Genomic DNA, 23,933 nt, shown 5'->3' on the forward strand with positions numbered 1-23,933 from the left:
GTCCATTCTGGGGTTCTGTGAGTCTGCTGCTGTTTTGTTCCTTCAGTTTTTTCTTTGTTCTTATACTCCACAGATGAGTGAAATCATTTGATACTTGTCTTTTTCTGCCTGGCTTATTTCACTGAGCATAAAAGCCTCTAACTCCATCCATGTTGTTGCAAGTGGTAGGATTTGTTTTCTTCTTATGGCTGAATAATATTCCATTGTGTATATATACATTTTCTTTATCCATTCATCTACTGATGGACACTTAGGTTGCTTCCATTTCTTGGCTATTGAAAATACTGCTGCAATAAACATAGGGGTGCATATGTCTTTTTCAAACTGGGTTCCTGCATTCTTAGGGTAAATTCCTAGAAGTGCAATTCCTGGGTCAAATGGTATTTCTATTTTGAGTTTTTTGAGGAACCTCCATACTGCTTTCCACAGTGGTTGAACTAATTTACATTCCTACTAGCAGTGTAGGAGGGTTCCCCTTTCTCCACATCCTCACCAACATTTGCTGTTGTTGGTCTTTTGGATGGTGGCCATCCTTACTGGTGTGAGGTGATATCTCATTGTGGTTTTAATTTACATTCCACTGATGATTAGCTATGTAGAGCATCTTTTCATGTGGCTGTTGGCCATCTGAATTTCTTTGGAGAAGTGTTTGTTCAGATCCTGTGCCTATTTTTTAATTGGATTATTTGCTTATTTGTTGACGTGCATGAGCTCTTTATATATTTTGGATGTCAACCCTTTATTGGATCTGTCATTTATGAATATATTCTCCCATACTGTAGGATGCCTTTTGTTCTGTTGATGGTGTCCTTTGCTGTACAGAAGCTTTTCAGCTTGATATAGTCCCACTTGTTCATTTTTTATTTTGTTTCCCTTGCCTGGGGAGATATGTTCATGAAGCAGTTGCTAATGTTTATGTCCAAAACATTTTTGCCTATGTTTTTTTGTAAGAGTTTTATGGTTTCATGACTTACATTCAGGTCTTTGATCCATTTTGAATTTACTTTTGTGTATGGAGTTAGACAATGATCCAGTTTCATTCTCTTACATGTGGCTGTCCAGTTTTGCTAACACCAGCTGTTGAAGAGACTGTCATTTCCCCATTGTATATCCATATCTCCTTTATCGTATATTTCTTGACCGTGTATAGTTTGGGTTAATATCTGGACTCTCTATTCTGTTCCACTGGTCTGTAGGTCTGTTCTTGTGCCAGTACCAAATTGTCTTGATTACTGTGGCTTTGTAGTAGAGCTTGAAGTTGGGACACAAGATCCCTCCCTGCTTTATTCTTCCTTCTCAGGATTGCTTTGGCTATTCGGGGTCTTTGGTGTTTCCATATGAATTTTTGAACTATTTGTTTTAGTTCATTGAAGAATGTTGTTGGCAATTTGATAGGGATTGCATTGAATCTGTATATTGCTTTGGGCAGGATGGCCATTTTGACGATATTAATTCTTCCCAGCCAGGAGCATGGGATGAGTTTCCATTTGTTAGTGTCCTCTTTAACTTCTCTTAAGAGTGTCTTGTAGTTTTCAGGATATAGGTCTTTCACTTCCTTGGTTAGGTTTATTCCTAGGTATTTTATTCTTTTGGATGCAATTGTGAATGAAATTGTTCTCCTGATTTCTCTTTCTGCTAGTTTATCGTTAGTGTATAGGAAAGCCACAAATTTCTGTGTATTAATTTTGTATCCTGCAACTTTGCTGAATTCAGATACTAGTTCTGGTAGTTTTTGAGTGGAGTCTTTAGGGTTTTTATGTACAATATCATGTCATCTGCAAACATGGACAGTTTGACTTTGTCCTTACCAGTCTGGATGCCTTGTATTTCTTTGTGTTGTCTGATTGCCATGGCTACAACCTCCAGTACTATGTTGAATAACAGTGGGGAGAGTGGGCATCCCTGTCTTGTTTCCGATCTTAGGTGAAAAGCTTTCAGCTTCTCACTGTTAAGTATGATGTTGGCTGTGGGTTTGTCATATATGGCCTTTATTATGTTGAGGTACTTGCCGTCTATACCCATTTTGTTGAGAGTTTTTATTATGAATGGATGTTGAATTTTGTTGAATGGTTTTTCAGCATGTATGGAGATGATCATGTGCTTTTTGTCCTTGTTTTTGTTGATGTGGTGGATAATGTTGATGGATTTTTAAATGTTGTACTATCCTTGCATCCCTGGGATGAATCCCACTTGATCATGGTGTATGATCATCATCTTGATGTATTTTTTGAATTTGGTTTGCTAATATTTTGTTGAGTATTTTTGCATCTCTGTTCATCAGGAATATTGGTCTGTAATTTTATTTTTGGTGGGGTCTTTGCTTGGTTTTGGTATTAGAGTCATGCTGGCTTCATGGAATAAGTTTGGAAGTATTCCCTCCTTCTGTTTTTTGGAAAACTTTAAGGAGAATGGGTATTACGTCTTCGCTATATGTCTGATAAAATTCAGCAGTGAATCCATCTGGACCGGAGATTTTGTTATTGGGTAGTTTTTAATTACTGCTTCAATTTCGTTGCTGGTAATTGGTCTATTTAGATTTTCTGTTTCTTCCTTTGTCAGTCTTGGAAGGTTATACTTTTCTAGGAAGTTGTCCATTTCTTCTATGTTTTGCAGCTTTTGAGCATATGTATTTTCATAGTTTTCTCTAATAATTATTTTTCTGTGGGGTCCGTCGTGATTTTTCCATTCTCATTTCTGATTCTTTTGATGTTTATAGATTCTCTTTTTCTCTTAAGAAGTCTGACTAGGGGTTTATCTATTTTGTTTAATTTCTCAGAGAAACAGCTCTTGGTTTCATTGTTTTTTTCTATTGTTTTATTCTTCTCAATTTTATTTATTTCTGCTCGGATCTTTATTATGTCCCTCATACTGCTGACCTCATTTGTTCTTCTTTTTTCAGTTTCAATAATTGTAAATTTAGACTATTCATTTGGGATTGTTCTTCCTTCTTTAAATAGGCCTGGATTCCTATATACTTTCCTCTTAGAACTGCCTTCACTGCATCCCACAGAAGTTGGGGCTTTGTGCTGTCGTTGTCATTATTCTCCGTATATTGCTTGATCTCGGTTTTACTTTGGTCGTTGGTCCATTGATTATTTAGGAGCATGTTGTTAAGCCTCCATGTGTTTGTGGGCCTTTTTGTTTTCTTTGTACAATTTATTTCTAGTTTATACCTTTGTGATTTGAGAAGTTGGTTGGTAGAATTTCAATCTTTTTTAATTTACTGAGGCTCTTTTTGTGGCCTAGTATGTGGTCTATTCTGGAAAATGTTCCATGTGCACTTGAGAAGAATGTGTATCCTGCTGCTTTTGGATGTAGAGTTCTGTGGATGTCTGTTAGTTCCATCTGTTCTAGTGTGTTGTTCAGTGCATCTGTGTCCTTATTTTCTGTCTGGTGGATCTGTCCTTTGGAGTGAGTGGTGTGTTGAAGTCTTCTAGAATGAATGCATTGCCTTCTATTTCCTACTTTAATTCTGTTAGTATTTGTTTCACATATGTTGGTGCTCCTGTATTGGGTGTATATATATTTGTAATGGTTATATCCTCTTGTTGGACTGACCCCTTAATCATTATGTAATGTCCTTCTTTATCTCTTGATACTTTCTTTGTTTAGAAGTCTATTTTGTGTGATACAAGTACTGCAACACCTGCTTTTTTCTACCTACTGTTTGCATGAAATATCTTTTTCCATCCCTTGACTTTTAGTTTGTGTATGTCTTTGGGTTTGAGGTGAGTCTCTTATAAGGAGCATATAGATGGGTCTTGCGTTTTTATCCATTCTTTTGATTGGTGCATTCAGTCCATTTACATTTAGGGTGATTATTGAAAGATATGTACTTACTGCCATTGCAGGCTTTAGATTTGTGGTTACCAAAGGTTCAAGGGTTGCTTCTTTACTATCTAACCATCTAACTTAACTTGCTTATTAAGCTATTATAAACAGAGTGTGATGAGTCTTTATTTCTCTCCCTTCTTATTTTTCCTCCTCCATTCTTTATATATTAGGTGTTTTATTCTGTACTCTTTTGTGTTTCCTTTGACTGCTTTTGTGGATAGTTGATTTTATTTTTTACCTTTAGTTAGTATTTGGTTAGTGTGCTTTCTTTGGTAGTGGTTTTATTTTCTCTGGTGACATCTATTTACCCTGAGGAGTGCTTCCATCTAGAGCATTCCCTTTAAAATATCCTGTAGAGGGCATAGAAGCCACAGGGCATAAATCTGCAAAGAAGGAAAAAGCTAACCTTTTCGAACAATATTGCTTCTCTCTCACTTACCAACTTTACATTTCCCCCTGTATGGCCCCGGAAGATGACTGGTTAGCCAGAGACGGGTAAGATTCCTCAAGGGAGGAACAACCTAAGACAGGCACAGTTGCAGGGGGGCCATCAGGTGAGAAATTGGGGATCAACAGAGGTGAGGCTTAGAACCTCACCCCCCCTGTTTTCAGAGAAATCTTCTAAATCCGTGCATGTTTTGTTGCCCTTGTCTAGCTTGGATTAATACTTAAGCTATAGGCACAGACCTGATCATCTACATTTGCCCCCTTACAGCACTAAATTATGTTTTCTACCTTTATCTTGCATCTACCTACCACTTCAGCATTTTATTTTAAAAAATAAGGGAGAAATGTGGGATTCACATATAAATCAAGTATAAAAATCAAATGAATAATCATGTTTGACCTGATTGTTTATAGTTCATGATGCATGATCAAAACTGAAAGTTTGTGTGATGACTGCCCTTGCACTGTTCACCATGTAAGAACTTATTCACTATGTAAGAACTTGTTCACCATGTAAGAACTTGTTCGTTATGCTTCAGAAGATTAGAGACTGTTGAGAATTAGGCTTGGGGTTGATTAATGATTGTGCATTGAGTCGCCTATACAGAATTTTACTGTTGTTAACAACCATATGATCAATAAATATGAGAGATGCCCTCTCAAAAAAAAAAAGGTTTTTTTTATAATAGGCAAAAATGATTGTAAAATTTTTTGCAGGGAAGAACAAATTTGTCTACGAAGGAATGGGAAGAGGGTGAGACAGGCTGAGGAGACTCTCCTCTTTTTCTTTAAAAATTGTTGCAATATGAGCTATTTTATAGTTGGTAATATTGCATATTTAGAAGGTATCTATAATAGATGGAAGAGAGAGGAGATGTACTTGTTATTAGTGTCAGTGGCCTAACTGCTCCTAGACATCATCCCCCTTTCTGCTTACTTAGGTAAGAGTTGTTGATGATTGTCTGCATTGATAGAATGCTTTTTATTTTTATATTGGCCTTTTATTTAACTCCATGAGATGAAAAAGAATGGCCAAAATATAAACCAGCTAATGAATGACAAAGAATATCAGACAAAATGTTAGGCCTGAGAGGGATTAAAGTTTCATTTGTTCAGCTCTTATGTGTTCTCTTAAGGAAAGCAGGTGTGTGGTATGGAAAGTGGGGGCATTTCTGAGTCAGTTATCATAAGGACCAGTTTTGGGTACCTTTTACCAGCTGTGAGATGGTAGATAATTTTCTTAGCTTTACTGAAACAATTTCCTCATCTAAAAAAGAGGGATAAAAGGATGTACTTAGGGTGTTTGTCATAAAGGTTAGCAATAATGTATATGAAGTGAGTGGTACTTTGTAGACACTAACTGATTAGTATTCATTTTGTTATTATGCCTGGTATAATTGATAAGGTGACAAGGAGTGCTAGTATGGTGTCTCTCTCTTTTCTCTGCACCCATCACTGCTTTGTTATAATCATATCTGACCATTAAAATTAGATTTTAGTTTGTGCATTTTCACAATAACCAGCCTCATAGGGGTAACCTGCAATTTACTTGTGCCTTGTCAGTTGATAGTTTGATGGTTAACTGATTTGTTTTAAAACCAAAGTCCCAGCATTGAAGGGCTTTGTCATACTTTGTGACTATATCATTTTTAGCCCCTCAGGGAAGATTTAATGAATAGGAACCAATGTTGGAATAAGGTTGGGAGACTTCAGTCTTTGTTGTTACATGAGGTTCAGCCTCTACAGTGTTAGAATGATTGTTATTTCAACCATGGGTCACTGAATATGTCCTTCCAAACTCCCATGTACTGTGGTAATACTGTATTCATTAGTATCAGAGGAGGAGTCATTCTGGGCAAATCTGACATGAACCTGTTGACAATAGGCTTTTTTGTGAAATTGGTAGTGTTAAGCCGAAACTAATGGAATAAATTGCTAATTTCCACGTGAGAGCTAATTTTAGTGCCTGTGCCTCTCTGTGATCTCAGAAATGAGAATGAAAAAAATCGTGTCTGTGTTCAGGAATTTTTCAATGTCCCAGGGTGATTAAAGTGACCTAGATATTTAGTGAAGTCAGATGACTAGACAGTCCTACAAAAGGATTTCCAACCCTCAGATCAGTGTCTGTATTTTCTTAGAAGAAAATGAACACTTATTTTGCTAACAAAAGCTAAGCATCAGCCCTTTGATTTTTCATCTTTCTTCAATTAGACTAGCCTTTACTTGATGTCTTGTACTTTTGGTGATTATGATGCAGTTCCTTATTAATAATTTGTATGCCCTAATCTATCAAAGTGTATACACACACACACACACACACACACACACACACACATAGTTGAATAATTAGAGTTTATATAAACAACTCTGAAGGCACTAAGAAAACATTAATTATGTTGCTGTTTCTCTTGCTCCAAATGTTTCCTGAAGCTGTGTAATTAATGCTCAAGCTTCAGTACTATCTTTTGGTGTTTGCTGTCAACATGGAAAATATCCTGGTTTAGTTTCCAATAAAATTGACCCTCTTTCATGGAAAACAAGTATTCTGGAACCAAGAACTTGTTTCCCTTTTTTGAAAAAAGAATTTAAAGAACATTATTATACAGACATTATAGAGCCCTTAATGGGAAAATTACAGAAATATATCTTTCCTAACGTCACATACATAAAAGAAAAATATCACACTCCTTTCATGCCAAAAGATCAAATTACTTTGTGTTCTTTCTAAGCTCTTTTCCTTATGCATATATAGCAGTTCTTGTGATTGTAATTTTGATATAATATAGCAATAGGGCTTTTTTTTACCCCTACTTGACATAATAAGCATTTTCGGTATAGTTACAAGGCACTGTTATGAAGATTATATTGTGTAAGATGTGCTCAGAAAATTAAAAACATCAGAAGAATGGAAGTCTGCACCCCTACTCATTCACTCATCCATTCCCATATCCAGAGGTGAATTTTACCCTTCCAGGCATTTTTCTTATGAATAACACATACAGGATCATTTTGGTTTTATTTTTATAAGAATGTGATCATAATGTATATACATGCTTCTTGCTCAGACTTGTGTTTTTGTTGTTTTCCTTTTTAAAATATATATATATATCAAGGAACCCTCTTCATACAAGAATATATGGGTCAATGACAAGTAATGACTCTATAGCATCTTACTACGCTGAGAGTGACTGCACTGGGGGGACTTAATTAAATGGGTGAATGTTGAAACCACAGTGTTGTTCATGTGAAACCTTCATAAGATTGTATATCAGTGGTACATTAATTTAAAAAAAAAAGTATATGTGGATCTGTCCAGTTTTATTCCTCTTAATGACTACAGAGTATTCTCATTTATTGATTTATTATAGTTTACTAACTCCCTATTGATTACTTTCAGGTTGTTCCTAAATTTTCTGTAATACAAAACTTAAATTTAAGTTTTTCTTACTGTTGAATTTATTTTAAGTTTCACTGAAGTTAGGGTAAGTCATTTGAAATTATAATACTTTTAAATGCACTTGGAAAGGGTAAAGAGGTGTTTCGATGATGAGGTTTTTCTTTCCTGTCATTTGCTCTTTAGCTTGCAGAGGGATCTGCATTGAAGATATCAAATTGATTGATTAAGATAGTTTCTTACTATCTAGCAGGTAGGATTTTTAATTCTTCGGCTACTTTAGGATCATTATCTATAATGGTCATTTCTACTGTTCCAGAATTTTTGTTTTTTGTGTAATATTACTATTTAATTGCTTGTTTGACCCATGGGGGTCTTACAGTTTAAAAATTTAAGAAATTTTTTTAACTCAATCATGGATAGGTTTGAGTTGGTGAAAAACACAACAGAAGACCATAGGTTTGGCTTTTGGTGCTTTTCAACAACCAATTCTTCTCACTGTTGATACTACTATTATTATTATCTTCTAATTAAATTAAACACTCATGTATTTTGGATCTCATACCCACCTTCTCATCTCAGGAACCGTACACAGTCCAGTATTCCTTCTCTTAAATTTTTAATCTCTCTGTCAACTAACGTAAGCCCTTTGACTTTTTTAAAAAATGGAGATATAATTCATATACCATAAGATAACCACTTTAAAGTGTTCAATTCAGTTGTTCACAGGTTGTGCAACTGTCACCACTATCTAATTCCAGAACATTTTCATCACCCCGAAAGAGAACCCTGTACCCTTTCAGCAGTCGCTCCTCCCTCTTTCTTCAGACCCTGGCAATCACTACTCTGCTGTCTCTACATATTTGCATGTTTTGGACATTTCATATAAATGGAATCGTAATAGATGGCCTTTCCGACTTTCCATGGACATATTTTTTAATTTTTTTTATTAAGGTATCATTGCTGTACACTCTTATGAAGCTTTCACATGGAAAACATGGTTACTACGTTCACCCATATTATCAAGTCCCCCCCACACCCCACTGCATTATTTTTTTGGTGCAATTGTAAATGGAATTGTTTTCCTGATTTCTCTTTTTCTAGTTCATCGTTAATATAAAGGAATGCCACAGATTTCTGTGTATTAATTTTGTATCCTGCAACTTTGCTAAATTCAGTTATTAGTTCTCATAGTTTTGGGGTGGATTCTTTCAGGGTTTTTTATGTACAACATCATGTCATCTGCAAACAGTGACAGTTTGATTTCTTCTTTACCATCTGGATGTCTTTTATTTCTTTGTGTTGTCTGATTGCCGTGGCTACGACCTCCAGTATTATGTCGAATAAAAATGGGGAGAGTGGGCATCCTTGTCTTGTTCCTGATCTTGGAGGAAAAGCTTTCAGCTTTTCGCTGTTAAGTATGATGTTGGCTGTGGATTTGTCATATATGGCCTTTATTATGTTTGAGGTACTTGCCCTCTATACCCATTTTTTTGAGAGTTTTTATCATGAATGGATGTTGAATTTTGTCCAGGGCTTTTTCTATGGAGATGATCATGTGATTTTTGTCCTTCATTTTGTTGATGTGGTGGATGATGTTGATGGATTTTCAAATATTGTACATCCTTGCATCCCTGGAATAAATCCTACTTGATTATCATGGATGATCTTTTTGATGTATTTTTTAATTTGGTTTGCTAATATTTTGTTGAGTGATTTTGCATCTATGTTCATCAGGGATATTGGTCTGTAATTTTTTGTGTTGGTGTCTTTGCCTGGTTTTGCTATTAGAGTGATGGTGGCCTCATAGAATGAGTTTGGAAAGTATTCCCTTCTCTTCTACTTTTTGGAAAACTTTAAGGAGAATGGGTATTAGGTCTTATCTAAATGTGTGATAAAATTCAGCGGTGAAGCCATCTGGTTCAGGGATTTCATTTTTAGGTAGTTTTTTGATTACCAGTTGAATTTCATTGCTGGTAATTGGTCTGTTCAGATTTTCTGTTTCTTCCTGGACCAGCCTTGGAAGATTGTATTTTTCTAAAAAGTTGTCCGTTTCTTCTAGGTTATCTAATTTGTTAGCATATAGTTTTTCATAGTACTCTCTAATAATTCTTTGTATTTCTGTGGTGTCCATAGTGATTTTTCCTTTCTCATTTCTGATTCTGTTTATGTATGTACACTCTTTTTTTCCTTGGTAGTTTGGGTAAGGGTTTATCTATTCTGTTAATTTTCTCGAAGAACCAGCTCCTGGTTTGATTGATTCTTTCTATTGTTTTATTCTTCTCAATTTTATTTATTTCTGCTCTAATCTTTACTACAATCCTCCTTCTACTGATTTTGGGCCTCATTTGTTCTTCTTTTTTCTAGTTTCATTAATTGTGAGTTTTGGACTCTTCATTTGAGATTGTTTTTCTTTCTTGAGGTAAGCCTGTATTGCTATGTACTTTCCTCTTAGAACTGCCTTTGCTGTGTCCCACAGATTTTGGGGTGTTGAGTTGTTGTTTTCATTTGTCTCCATATATTGCTTCATTTTGGTTTTTATTTGGTCATTGACCCATTGATTATTTAGGAGCATGTTGTTAAGCCTCTGTGTGTTTGTGGGCCTTTTTGTTTTCTTTGCATAATTAATTTCTAGTTTCATGCCTTTGTGGTTTGAGAAGCTGCTTGGTACAATTTCAGTCCTTCTGAATTTACTGAGGCTCTTTTTGTGGCCTAGTATGTGATCTATTCTGTAAAATATTCCATGTGCACTTGAGAAGAATGTGTATCCTGCTGCTTCTGGGTGGAGTGTATTGTAGATGTCTGTTAGGTCCATCTGTTCTAATGTGTTGTTCAGTGCCTCTGTGTCCTTACTTATTTTCTGTCTGGTTGATCTGTCGTTTGGAGTGAGTGGTGTGTTGAAGTCTCCTAAAATGAATGCATTGCATTCTGTTTCCCCCTTTAATTCTGTTAGTATTTGTTTCACATATGTAGGTGCTCCTATGTTGGATGCATAAATATTTATAATAGTTATATCCTCTTGTTGGAGTGACCCTTTTATCATTATGTAATGTCCTTCTTTATCTCTTGTTGCTTTCTTTGTTTTGAAGTCTATTTTGTGTGATACAAGTACTGCAACTCCTGCTTTTCTCTCCCTATTATTTGCTTGAAATATCTTTTTTCCATACCTACACTTTTAATCTGTGTATGTTTTTGGGTTTGAAGTGAGTCTCTTGTAGGCTGCGTACAGATAGGTCTTGTTTTTTTATCCATTCAGTAGTTCTATGTCTTTTGATTGGTGCATTCAGACCATTTACATTTAGCGTGATTATCAATAGATATGTACTTATTGCTATTGCAGATTTTAGATTCGTGGCTACCAAAGGTTCAAGGATAACTTCTTTACTATCTAACAGTCTAACTTAACTCAGTACACTATGTCACACACAATCTGAAGGTTCTTTTTTTTTTCCCTCTCTTTCTTTTTCTTCCTCCTCCATTCTTTATATATTAGGTGTCATATTCTATACTCTTCGTGTATCCCTTGACTGACTTTGTGGGTAGTTGATGTAATTTTGCATTTGCTTAGTAATTAATTGGTCTACTTCTTTTACTGTGGTTTTATTTTCTCTTGTGACATCTATTTAGCCTCAGGAACACTTCCATCTATAGCAGTCCCTCCAAAATATACTGTAGAGATGGTTTTGGGAGGTAAATTCTCTCAACTTTTGCTTACCTGGGAATTGTTTAATGCCTCCTTCAAATTTAAATGATAATATTGCCAGGTAGAGTATTCTTGGTTCGAGGCCCTTCTGTTTCATTGCATTGAATATATCATGCCACTCCCTTCTGGCCTGTGAGGTTTCTGCTGAGAAGTCTGATGATAGCCTGATGGGTTTTCCTTTGTATGTGATTTTTTTTTTTCTGTCTCTGGCTGCTTTTAATATTCTATTCTTGTCCTTTATCTTTGCCATTTTGATTATTATATGTCTTGGTGTTGTCTTCCTTTGGGTCTCTTGTGTTGGGAGATCTTTGCACCTCCATGGCCTGAGAGACTGTCTCCTTCCCCAGATTGGGGAAGTTTTCAGCAATACCTCCTCAAAGACACTTTCTATCCGTTTTTCTCTGCCTTCTATTTCTGGCACCCCTATAATGCAAATATTGTTCCATTTGGATTGGTCACACAGTTCTCTCAGTATTCTTTGATCCTAGAAATCTTTTTTCTCTGTGTGTTTCAGCTTCTTTGTATTCCTGTTCTCTAGTTTCTGTTTCATTTACCAACTCCTCTACTTCGTCTAATCTGCTTTTAAATCCCTCCATTGTATATTTCATTTTGGACACTGTATTTTTCCAAGTTTCCGTCTCTTTCTTGAACTCCTCCCTGGGGTCTTGAACATTTTTCTGTAGCTCAATGAGCATGTTTATAATTTTTATTTTGAAATGTGTTTCAGGAAGATTGGTGGGTTCAGTTTCACTTGGCCCTCTTTCTGGTGTTTGTGGGATTTGGGTTTGAACCAGATTGCTTTGACGTTTCATATTTGTGGGTGGCACCCTCTAGTGCCCAGAAGCTCTACTCTCTGGAGCTGCTCTGCCCCTAGAGCAATGGCGCAGGTCGCAGGTGACTGGCGCTGGTGCCTTCCAGGAAGAAAGAGCTGTTTCCTGCTTCCCCGCTGCAGTGTCTGCCTCCACTGCCAGGGACAGTGGGCTGAGTGCACAGGGAGGAGCCTCTATGCTTTGCACTTATAGGTGCTGTACGCGGGGCCTCCCTCTGGCTGGCCTGGTGCAGTGGCAGGAGCAACATGTTTGCGAGCCAGTGCTGGCTGGGAGGAAGGCACTGCAGGCTGTGTATCACTGTGGGGGGCCTTGGAGATCAGCCAGGGGGATGGAGCACCTGAAGCTCCTGAAAGTTTCTAACCTGCTGGGCTGAGTGTGCTAGGACAATTTTGTCCACCTGTCATTTCTCCTGAGCAGCAAACTCTGTGCAACCCTTGCCCATTTAGCAGCCCTCTCGCTGTTGGGAGGTCTCTTAGAGTGCCTGCCTTTGTTTTGTCCCAGAGCAGCCAGTTATGGGTGTCTGTTCTCCACAGGTGGCTGGAATCTCAGTCTCTCCAGGTATTCTACCTGTCTTAGCTTTCCAACCCCACTAATCTCCAAAGCACCATGTAATATAGGTTCTTGCTCCCAGAGCACATCTCCAGGGCTGGGTGTTCAGCTGTCCTAGGCCTCCAGCCCATCCCTGCTTCATTTCTCTTCCTCTTGCCAGTGAACTGGGGTGGGAGAAGGGCTTGGGAACCACTGGATCATGGCTTTGGTAAGTTACCCTTTTCCATGAGGTCTCCTCATTTCCCCAGATGTAGGCAGTCTGTCACAGTGTTCTTTGCTATTCTTTCAGGAGTAGTTGTATTTGCTATGTTTTCATAATATATGTGGTTTTGGGAGGATGTTTCTGTCTCACCTCTCATGCCACCATCTTTAAGCCAATCTCCATTGAATTTTAAGTGTTTGTCTTCAGAGTTTTTAAAAAACGTCTCCATCAACCCTACCACCTCCACTACCCCGTCTCAGTTTTCCCTTGCACAGCCCAACTTCTTGAAGAATTGTCTGTTTTTATCGTCTCCATTTTTTCACAAAATGCTTAACCTTTAGCTCATTCCAGGGTATTTTCTAATTCTACCACTATAAAAGGAGCTCTTGAAAAGGTCTCCGGTGATCTCATATCACTAAATACAATTTCAGTTTTCAGTCGACTTCTGAGAAACAGGTTACTCTGCTGACACAGTTCTCCTTCACAGACACCCTGTCCCTTGGCTCCCTTGGCACCACATCACACTCTTCTGGTTTTCTTTCTTCCACCCTTTTTGTTTCATGGGGTAGCTTCCTGTCTAATGATTATATCTACAACATTTAAAGGATTCTTCAAGGCTTAATGCTAAGCTCTCTTTTCTTCTGATTTTGTATTTTCTCCTTAAGTAGTCTCATCTGTGCTAAGGTCTCATTTCTTTGCAGGTCACTTAAACATTTATTTCTCCAGAATAATTTTCTGGGCTCTATTCCTAGAGATCTCTGCTTACTCAATAGCTCCACTTGGATGTCTCAAATACAGTTCAAATTTATGTTTCTCCTTGAAAATAGCTCTGCCAGAGTTCCCAGTTTCAGCTAATGACACTGTCCTATCAAACAAGGCAGAACCCTATGAGATGTCTGTGAACTTCCCTCACCTCACATAACAATGCTTCACCAAATCTTGTAAATTTTCTCTCCTAAATATCCCTTAATTCCTTTCACTTGTCCCTCTCTATGCCACTGCCACTTTTATCCAGCTTTGTAACTCAGATACAGCAATTGCTTTCTAATTGGCATCTCTGATTATGCTCTGATCTTTCTTTATTCTGTACCAGACCTAAATCCTTAACATAGATTATAATTACTGTGGTGTGATTACTAATAGCTTTTCCTTCCACTTTCAGTAGTCCTGGATTAGATGATAAAAATCATATAATTGCCCTGATTATAAGGCCTTACACAGTCTGGCCTCTATCTTTAGACTCATCTTGAACTGTGCATGCTTACCTGCCCTCTGCATTTTAGATACAGTGGCCATCCCTCAGTACCTGGAATGCCCCATCAGTTCTCATCGGCCTGCTGTTTTTTATCTTCTGTTCTCTTTACCTGAGACCCTGGAGGGTCTTTTGTACCTGCTGTTCTCTATACTTAGGACCCTAAAATGCCATGTTCCCTCCCCTTCTTTTCCTTTGTTAATTTTATTCTGCTCTCAGTTCTTACCTCAGTTACCTCCTGAGGAAAGACTGCTCTGGGGCTTTTTTGTAAGGCAGTTCCACTTATGTAGGTTTCACTGGACCTTGTGTTTATATTTTACAGCATTCATTACAGGTACTTGGGTGATTCTTGGATTAATACTTACCTTCTACCAAACTGCTGGCTTCGTGAATGAGAAGGTTATGTCTGTATTTGCTTACTGCAACAACTCCAGCATTTTGCACAATGTCTTGCATATAACTTACATAGCAAATAGCTGTTGGATGAACACAGAAATGAATGCCAGCTATCCCAACTTATTCCTAGCCTATTCCATATAACTCACTTGAGCAAAGGAGTACTCAAAGAAAATGAAACATTTTTGTACTTCATCTTTAAAAGCATGGAGTAGCCAAGGACCCTAACCTCGTTTGTAATTTCACTATTTATAATATAAGATGTAAGAGATTAACTCTGGGACTATACTAAAAACTATTGAATTGTATACTTACAGATGAATTTTGTAGTATATTATACTTCAGTAGAGCTGCTAAGAAATACATTGATGTCTGTAATATTTGTTATATTTAAGTATCTTATCCTATTTTCATTATTAAACATTTTATATTGCTTTCTTTCCACTTTTAGGTATGATTTTCAAAGAATGTTCGTGTCGAATGATGTTAATTATACTAATTATTACTACTTAGAAATAGTTACTGTGTTCTAGGCATTATGCTAAGTACTTAGCTCACAGCAGCATTATGATATAGCTATTATTATCTTCATTTAACAGCTGAGGAAACAGTCTCATAGAGGTTAAATAACTTGTCTGAAGTTAACGTAAGTAAGGAGACAATCATGCAGGAATTGGAAAGAGAGCGTCTTCTTGTACTCTGTGTTTCATATATGAAAATGCAATGTTTTTGGTGGAGATTTATACTGCCTTTCATATTCTGAGACTGTGTTAAACATCCATGTGTGTATACCACTGCTCAGATTGCTCTACAGTTATTTATGTGTGATCTCCTAGGAAATTCAGTGGATGTTTGGATTTGCTTGGCTGCTATTGAGCATGTACAGCACAGTGAATCTCACTAACCAGTTTTTCTTTTTTTCCACCCTTCAGTCTTAATTTTAAAGACCCTGAAGCAGTCAGAGCTCTGACTTGTACTCTCCTAAGGGAAGATTTTGGACTTTCTATTGATATTCCATTAGAGAGACTAATTCCCACAGTTCCCTTAAGACTCAACTATATTCATTGGGTTGAAGATCTGATTGGTCATCAGGACTCTGACAAAAGTACTCTCCGAAGAGGAATTGACATAGGTATACGGTTTTTAATTTTTTTCTGGCTAAACGTAAGTTTCATGAATTTTCCAAGGTCAGATTCTTTGTAAACTTCTCTTCTGGATATTTGTTGTATGAAAAAAGGTGGCTACAAATATTACTATTCTTAGTTGCTACACTGGGCTTTTCTGCCATTGATTTCTCTTGAGAAGGAATTGTCAGCACCAGACCTGGACCAGGGAGGAAGAGAGGTGCAGAATGAAATTGAGGCTCTTGTTTTCTTAGCTTTTCAGATTACCATCTTGGTGTTTGTGTCTATTGGGCCTTATTTTAAATCTGAACTGTTTGGTGTTAGTGTAATAGTTCCCATAATGGGACTTTATGGTGATGGCCATTTAATAAAAGAGCATGTGATCCTGAGTACTGGCAGAAAAGTTTTAGATGATTATTTGCAGGGGGTATTTAATCCAAAATTAAAGGGAGGAAAAAGTTCATTTAAAGTAAGATGTTCTCTTATCTGTAAACTTTTACAATGGAGAAGACTAGCCAGCTTGATTCATATGGGAGAGTAACTTGAGATACAGAAGGAAATGAAGCCAGACTGTATTTTGGGATTATAAATGTACTGTATGTTTATCATACCCAACGTTTTGTTTTGTTTTGTTTTTATTTTGGTATCATTAATATACAATTACATGAACAACATTGTAGTTACTAGTTTCCCCCCATTATCAAGTCCCCACCACATACCCCATTATAGTCACTGTCCATTAATGTAGTAAGATGTATCATAGCCATTGTTTTGATTTGCTAGATAAAAAAAATTTTTTAATCCTTTGGTCTTTGTTAGTCTTTTAGGGGAAAAAATGACTTAAAAGTTTGGTGGCTGTATTGCTAAATATAATAGGAAACAGTTTTTAGATAGTAGTAAATGTTTTACCTTAACACTTGCCTGCATATTCAGCAGGTATTTTCAGTCCTCATCATATATGACTTTTCAACAGTGTTTACTGACCCCTCCTTTTTCCTTTATGCACTCTTCTCCATTGGTGTCTAAGACACCAGACTCCTCTGGTTATTCTCTTTCATTTCTAGTCACTCTTCTCCCTTTTTCAGGCTTACTTTTCTGTATCTGGACATTAAATGTTCAGAATCCTTAAAAGTCAGTCTTTAACCCTTTTCTTATTCGGCATCCTACCTCTAGGCAATTTCATGCACATCTTTGACTTCATTTTCCACCTTGTAAATAACCTACAACTTTATATATTCCTTTTCTTGAGTCCTAGTCACATAAGTGAGAAATTAGATTAATTCAAAAACCTCTCAGACATTGCCACATCTATGACCAGACTCATTTTCTTTCTTCCTAAAATTAGTCCTCTTCCTTTGTTCCTTATTTCAATGAATCCACAATAATCCATCCTCCTGTCATCCCTGATATTTACTGTTCCCATTTTCACTGAAAATGTCTGTCATGTTTTCTGTTGATGTTCTTTCTTAGATACTTCTTAAATCATCTACTCCTCTCCATCTCCACTGCCACCATCTTAGTCCAAGTCACATCATCTCTCTTGGTCTACAGAATAGCTTCTTAACTATGTTCTCGTCCACTCTGTTACCTCCCCGTTCCATTCTCCAGAAAGTATGTATAAGATCATATCTTTACGAAAATAAAGAGCCCAGATATAGACTCACACATATATAGCTAATTAATCTACAATAAAGGAGCCATGGATATACAATGGGGAAATGACAGCCTCTTCAACAACTGGTGTTGGCAAAACTGGACAGCTACATGTAAGATAAAGCAACTGGATTACTGTCTAACTCCATACACAAAAGTTAAACTCAAAATGGATCAAAGACCTGAATGTAAGTCATGAGACCATAAAACTCTTAGAAGAAAACACAGGCAAAAATCTCTTGACTATGAGCATGAGTAACTTTTTCCTGAATACATCTCCTCGGGCAAGAGAAACAAAATAAAAAATGAACAAGTGGGACTATATCAAACTAAAAAGCTTCTTACAGCAAAGGACACTATCAGCAGCACAAAAAGGCATCCTACAGTATGGGAGAAAATATTCATAAATAACTTATCTGATAAGGGGTTAACTTCCAAAATATATAAAGAACTCACACACCTCAACACACAAAAAAAACAAATAACCTGATTTTAAAAATGAGCAAAGGAGCTGAACAGACACTTCTCCAAAGAAAGTCAGATGGCCAACAGGCACATGAAAAGATGCTCCACGTCACTAATCATCAGGAAAATGCAAATTAAAACTATAATGAGATACCACCTCACACCAGTTCGGATGACCAACATCCAAAAGAGAAGAAACAACAAATGCTGGTGAGGATGGGGAGAAAGGGGAACCCTCCTACACTGCTGGTGGGAATGTAAATTAGTTCAACCATTTTGGAAAGCAATTTGGAAGTTCCTCAAAATACTAAAAATAGAAATACCACTTGACTCAGTAATTCCACTCCTCAGGAATTTACCCGAAGAAAACAAGATCCCAGATTCAAAAAGACGTATTCACCGCTATGTTTATCGCAGCACTGTTTACTTCAATAGCCAAGATATGGAAGCAACCTAAGTGTCCCCCAGTAGATGAATGAACAAAGAAGAGGTGGTACATATACACAATGGAGTATTATTTGACCATAAAAAGAAAAGTAGTACTATTTGCAACTATGTGGATGGAACTAGAGGGTATTATGCTCAGTGAAATAAGGCAGGTGAAGGAAGACAAGTACCAAAAAATTTCACTCATTTGTGAAGTATAACAACAAAGCAAAACTGAAGGAACAAAACAGCAAAAGACTCACAAACTCCAAGAAGGGACTAGTAGTTGCCAAAGAGAAGAGGTTGGGGAAGGTGGGTGGGGAGGGAGGAAGAAGGGGATTAAGGCACACTAGTAATTTGCAATCACAATATAGGTAGGTCACAGGGAAGGCAGTACAGCACAGAGAAGACAAGTAAAGACTCATAGCGTCTTACTGTGCGATAGACAGTGACTGCAGTGGGGTTGGGGGGCACTTGATAATATGGGTGAATGTTGAAACCACCATGTTGCTCATGTGAAACCTTCATAAGATTGTAGATGAGTGATACCTTAATTTAAAAAAATGAAATCACATCTTTACCACTTCAGTGACTTTCTGTTGCCTCTGTGGTAAACACCTAGAAATTTGATTTGCCCTATTAGAATTTCCATTATCTGATCCCTGCCCTCTTTTCTAGGCCGCTCTAACTAAGCCTCATCTTCTGTTCTTTTGCTTGTTTTCTGTATTTGTGTTTAGTTCTTCTAATAAGAAATCATGATTCCAGGCCTTTGTATATGTTGTTCCCTCTGCCTGGACCTTCCCCACCTTCTCCTTGTTAACTCTTATTTATACTGTTGTTGTCAACTCAAGCCTTATTTTCCCTAGAAAGCCTTCTCTTACCTTCCAGCATAAGACAAGTTCCTTGATGATTTTAGAAAACCGTGTTTCTTTTTTCATGGTATTTTTTTAGTTTTTAACCACACACTTACCTGGTTGATGTCTTTCTCTGCTGTGAGTTTGCAAAGTTCAGAGCTAGTTATTTGTTTGCTTACTCAATATTCCAAGGCCTAGCGAACTTTCTGGCACATACAAGGTATGTATGTGGACACCTTGTATGTCCAGTAAATGGTCTGAATGTTGATAAATAAGTACATCATTCTTTCAACATTCAAAATTCTCAACACCCCATATGAGATGAGCTAAGCACTATGTCAAAGTGATGGCGTTTAACAAACTTCTGCCCTTTCAAGTTCATGGCAGAAGGTTGGCTGATGGATTATAGAAAGCTTTAAAAGCTTGAGAGACTATTTGGTGCTAATTTATTTTAATTATGCCCCAAACTGTCTGAAATAACACTTGGGGAGATAGGAGGTTAATGGATTTTAGCTCTTCACAAGGGGCACTCTTGCTGAAATTACATTTATTCTAATTAGGGTTTTATATAAATTCTTCCCCCAGACTCCATCATCAGTTTGCTCTAATTCTATGATTATACACTCTCCATTTTTATTTATCACTGCAAGATTATTACCTACTTAAAAATGTCATTCAGCTTTCTGAGGGTATTAGGATGTTAGAATTCAAGTCTTTTGGTCTTCAGAACTGAGAAACTTGATGTGTTTGGCAGAAGACAGGTCTTTTATCTGCACGTATTAGCCTAAAGGTACCTCATATTTGGGCATTTGAAGGAAAGTGTACCTTTTTCTCTTTTCTCTTTGCTTTTAAGAGAAATTGCAGTATAAAGAGAGAGGCAGTTGTGTGAGAATCAAGGGCCTGGATCAGGTCTAAATTTTTTTTTCCTACAGAATTGAAAGTAGTTCTTAAAATTCCTTCTTTTGAATGACTCTGGCCTCTCAGAATAGCTAGCATGGGCTAAATAATTGTGGACTCTGAGAGGGGCTTGAGTTCCCTCTACCACCCCTTTCCTCACCACCTCACATATCCCCAAGGAAGTTGTTTGCCCAGTAGTATCAGGGCCAGGATGCTATTAGGTAAACATGATGGGATGAGTAGCAGTCACCACATCTGCCAGAACTTAAATGTTCTGGCTGTCAGTTGTTGTGTCTTTTACTAGCCTCTTGAGAATAGTCAATGAGGAAGCTCTAAGATGAGCCTGGGTTTCCTCTGAGTTAGGAGTATTTCCACCCCTCACCTCTTCCTGACAAATCCTTAGAAGTCTATAGGACAGGCCCCAAAATGTGGCAGGGGGATCAGACCTGGAATGGCTGACTGCTTTAGGCCTGTGGGAAAAACACCAGCTTTTTCTCTTGAATATTTTCTTCAATTTATTGGCCAAGGATTTTATTGGCCAACATTAGTCAGTGATTGTAAGAGCAGTATTTGTGGTTAGTATCTAGTTCGGTATGGTTGGGGGTCTACATATAAGTATAGAACCAAACCCTAGTTCTCAAAGAGTGTTTTGCTTGGAGCCTCTAAGTATCTCCCTTGAAACTGCGGTGGGGCAAGCAAGTTGACTGATGTTTTTGAATCTGGATCAAATATCTTCCATGTCTCCACATCTAAGAAATGAATTCTCTCTTTAGTTTTCAGTTTACTTTTTTGGTTTACAGGTATGTGGGGAATTGGATAGTTTAATGTCATAAAAATTTTATATCCTGTGTATTTTGTTTTCTGCTTTTGGAGAATGGGATGTACATTGGTTTAAGATATTACTGTGGTGTTTTCACAAATAGCCTTAATTTTTTTAAAGAAAATTGAGTTGTGTGAAATTTAAATGAAGGCTTTTTATAGATAAATTGGTTTCACAGTTTTTGGCTGATCAGCCTTGTATTCCTTGATCACCAGCCCATTATGCACACTTCATTTTGTATAGAACATACAGAATAAGAGGATAGCAAGGTTTCTATCTTTTAGAAAATTTGAATCTAGTTATGAGGTAAGATTAACATATGAAACAACTAGAGAACCCAGAAGCCACAGTACCAGCTTATGGTTTAAACTGTTAAGGCTATAAGAATTGTGAGAGAACGATGGTTTTGCTTATTATTCTGCCCTCTCCCTCAGGTGTGCACAATGTATTTTGAATTTTCATTTTACTAGGTACTGGGGCATCCTGCATCTATCCTTTACTTGGAACAACTTTAAATGGCTGGTATTTTCTTGCAACAGAAGTAGATGATATGTGTTTTAACTATGCAAAGAAAAATGTGGAGCAGAATAATTTATCTGATCTTATAAAAGGTTAGTTCAGAATAAATATCCCTTTCATGCTTTTTTATTAACCTATCTTTCTAATTTAACACATCTCATTTTATCTTTTGCTTTAATATACAAAATTTGGTAATTTTAAAGAATTATGGCACATTGTAAATTGGGTTTGCTATTTCAGAATTAACTCAGGAGGAAATAGAGTAAATACAGCTGATCTTGATAATTCATGGATTCTGTATTTGTCAGCTTGACTACTCTCTATAATTTACCCCCTGGACTCTTGTAGTCATTTACAAACATGTACAAATATTTGAGTGGCAGAAAATTTGAGTCACCCAGCATGTGTGTTCCCACCTGAAGTTGAACAAGGCAATGCTCTACCTTCTTGTTCCAGCTCTCATACTGTAAACAAGTGTCCTTTTGTGGTCTATTTAGTGCCACATGTTTTTTGTTTGTTTTGCATTTTTATGTGTTTTCTTGGTGATTTTTCTGTTTAAAATGACCCTTAAACTTAGTAGTTAAGTGCTGTCTATTGTTCCTAGGTATGAGACTGTGATGTGCCTTACAGGGAAAACATGGTTAGATAACCTTCATTCAGATATGAGCTACAGTGCTGTTGCCCATGAGTTCAGTGTTAATGAATCAGCAGCACATATTAAATAAGGTATCATTATACAGAAACATACATAAAACAAGATTATATATTAATTGACTGATGGAAGTGTGGTGATCAGAGGCACAGTTATCTAACCCTGTTTCTCCTAGGAGCCAGTGGTTCAGTGCTCATTAATTCAGTGTTCGTGGTGACTTTATAGAACATAACTACCATGAATAATGAGAATCAACTGTATGTGAAGTAACCTAGTCACCAAGATTATAAAAGGAAGAAAATCCTACTGATAGTTTAGCTAGGTGATTCTGATTTATCATCTTTTATGAGGTTGTAGCCATGTGAAGGATTGATTGGGGATAGAGATTTGCTTCCTTCCAAGATGGCTCACTTTCATGACTGTTGGCAGGAAGCCTTAGTTAATTGCCATGTGATCTCTCTTCAGGACTACCTAAGCATCCGTACAGCATGTCATCTGGCTTTTCCTAGAGCAAGTAATTCAAGAGATAGGACAAAGGGAGAGCCATACTATTTTTTATGACCTAGCCTCAGAGGTGACACCCTGTCACTTCCTTCATATTTTATTCAATAAATGTGAGTCACTGAGTGCAGCCAGCACTCAAGGAGAGGGAAATTAAACTCCACTACTTGAAGAGACTAGTGTCAAAGAGTTTGTAGGCATGTTTGAAAATTACCACAGCATTAATAGTAGTTAACAGCTCCTGTTTTTTCTCCTAGTGGTAAAAGTACCACAGAAGACACTCCTGATGGATGCTCTTAAAGAAGAATCTGAGATAATCTATGACTTTTGCATGTGCAACCCTCCTTTTTTCGCCAATCAGTTGGAAGCCAAGGTAAAATATCTTCTGCTTTTAAGTAATTAAACACTTAAATAAGTTTTCCTTATTTACAAAGATAAAAGAACAACTTTTTTTTTTTTTGGAAGCTGTATGAGTTAGGATACTCTGGTATCAGGCATCTGAAAATCCAATTCAGACTGACTGAACAACAACAAAGGCAATTTATTGTCTTACATACATATCTGAGAAATCTTGCAGCAGTGTGGACTTCAGAAACAATTTGGTCAAGGAGTTCATAGTAGTATAAAGGCTCTATGTTTTTCCAAATTTCTCTTGGCTCTGTCCTGGCCCTTGGTTTTTTTTGTCTTTTGTTTTTAAGGTATTATTGATATACACTCTTATGAATGTTTCACATGAAAAACAATGTGGTTACTACATTCACCCATATTATCAAGTGTCTACCCATACCCCATTGCAGTCACTGCCCATCAGTGTAGTAAGATGACACAGATTCACTATTTGCCTTCTCTGTGCTACATTGTCTTCCCTGTGACCCCCCACACACCATGTGTACTAAACATAATACCCCTCAATACCCTTTTCCCTCCCTCCCCACCCACCCTCCCACACCCCTCCCCTTTTGTAACCGCTAGTCCCTTCTTGGAGTCTGAGTCTGCTGCTGTTTTGTTCCATCAGTTTTGCTTCATTGTTATACTCCCTTGGTTCTTTTTTCTCAGTTTAGTTTACTTGTGGAAGAGTAATATTTGGGGTGAGGGGGAAGTGAGGAGAGAGCTCTTTTCTTCCCCAAACCATTAACATTTGGGTTTCTTCTGATTGGACCAACTTAGGTCACAGTCCACTCCTGCCATGGGTTTATTGGCTTAGGGAGGGAGGTTGCTGTTTTTATAGCCATCTATCATTTAATAGTAATAAATTCCAGTTTAGTCTTTTCAACTTCAAATGAACAATATATTTCCTTATGAATATGGAAAGAAACACATTGGATAAAAACAACTAACCTATTTAAAAAATGAGCTATAAAATATTATTGATTTAACTTGAGTTTTCTTTCATCCAGTAATTCCTTATTAATAGT

The 23,933-nt window shown here is 37.1% G+C and overlaps 1 protein-coding gene across 1 annotated transcript in view; it reads left to right on the forward strand.

The window, feature by feature from the left end:
- Positions 1–23,933, forward strand: part of METTL16 (methyltransferase 16, RNA N6-adenosine) — a 95,051-nt gene that overhangs the window by 26,086 nt on the left and 45,032 nt on the right. The window contains exons 3-5 of the mRNA XM_036906129.2: positions 15,540–15,739; positions 21,317–21,457; positions 22,776–22,891. Coding sequence (XP_036762024.2) covers positions 15,540–15,739; positions 21,317–21,457; positions 22,776–22,891 — 457 coding nt within the window. The remainder of the gene's footprint in view (positions 1–15,539; positions 15,740–21,316; positions 21,458–22,775; positions 22,892–23,933) is intronic.

The sequence above is a fragment of the Manis pentadactyla genome, chromosome 4 (assembly GCF_030020395.1).
Source record: "Manis pentadactyla isolate mManPen7 chromosome 4, mManPen7.hap1, whole genome shotgun sequence".
Lineage (NCBI taxonomy): Eukaryota > Metazoa > Chordata > Mammalia > Pholidota > Manidae > Manis > Manis pentadactyla.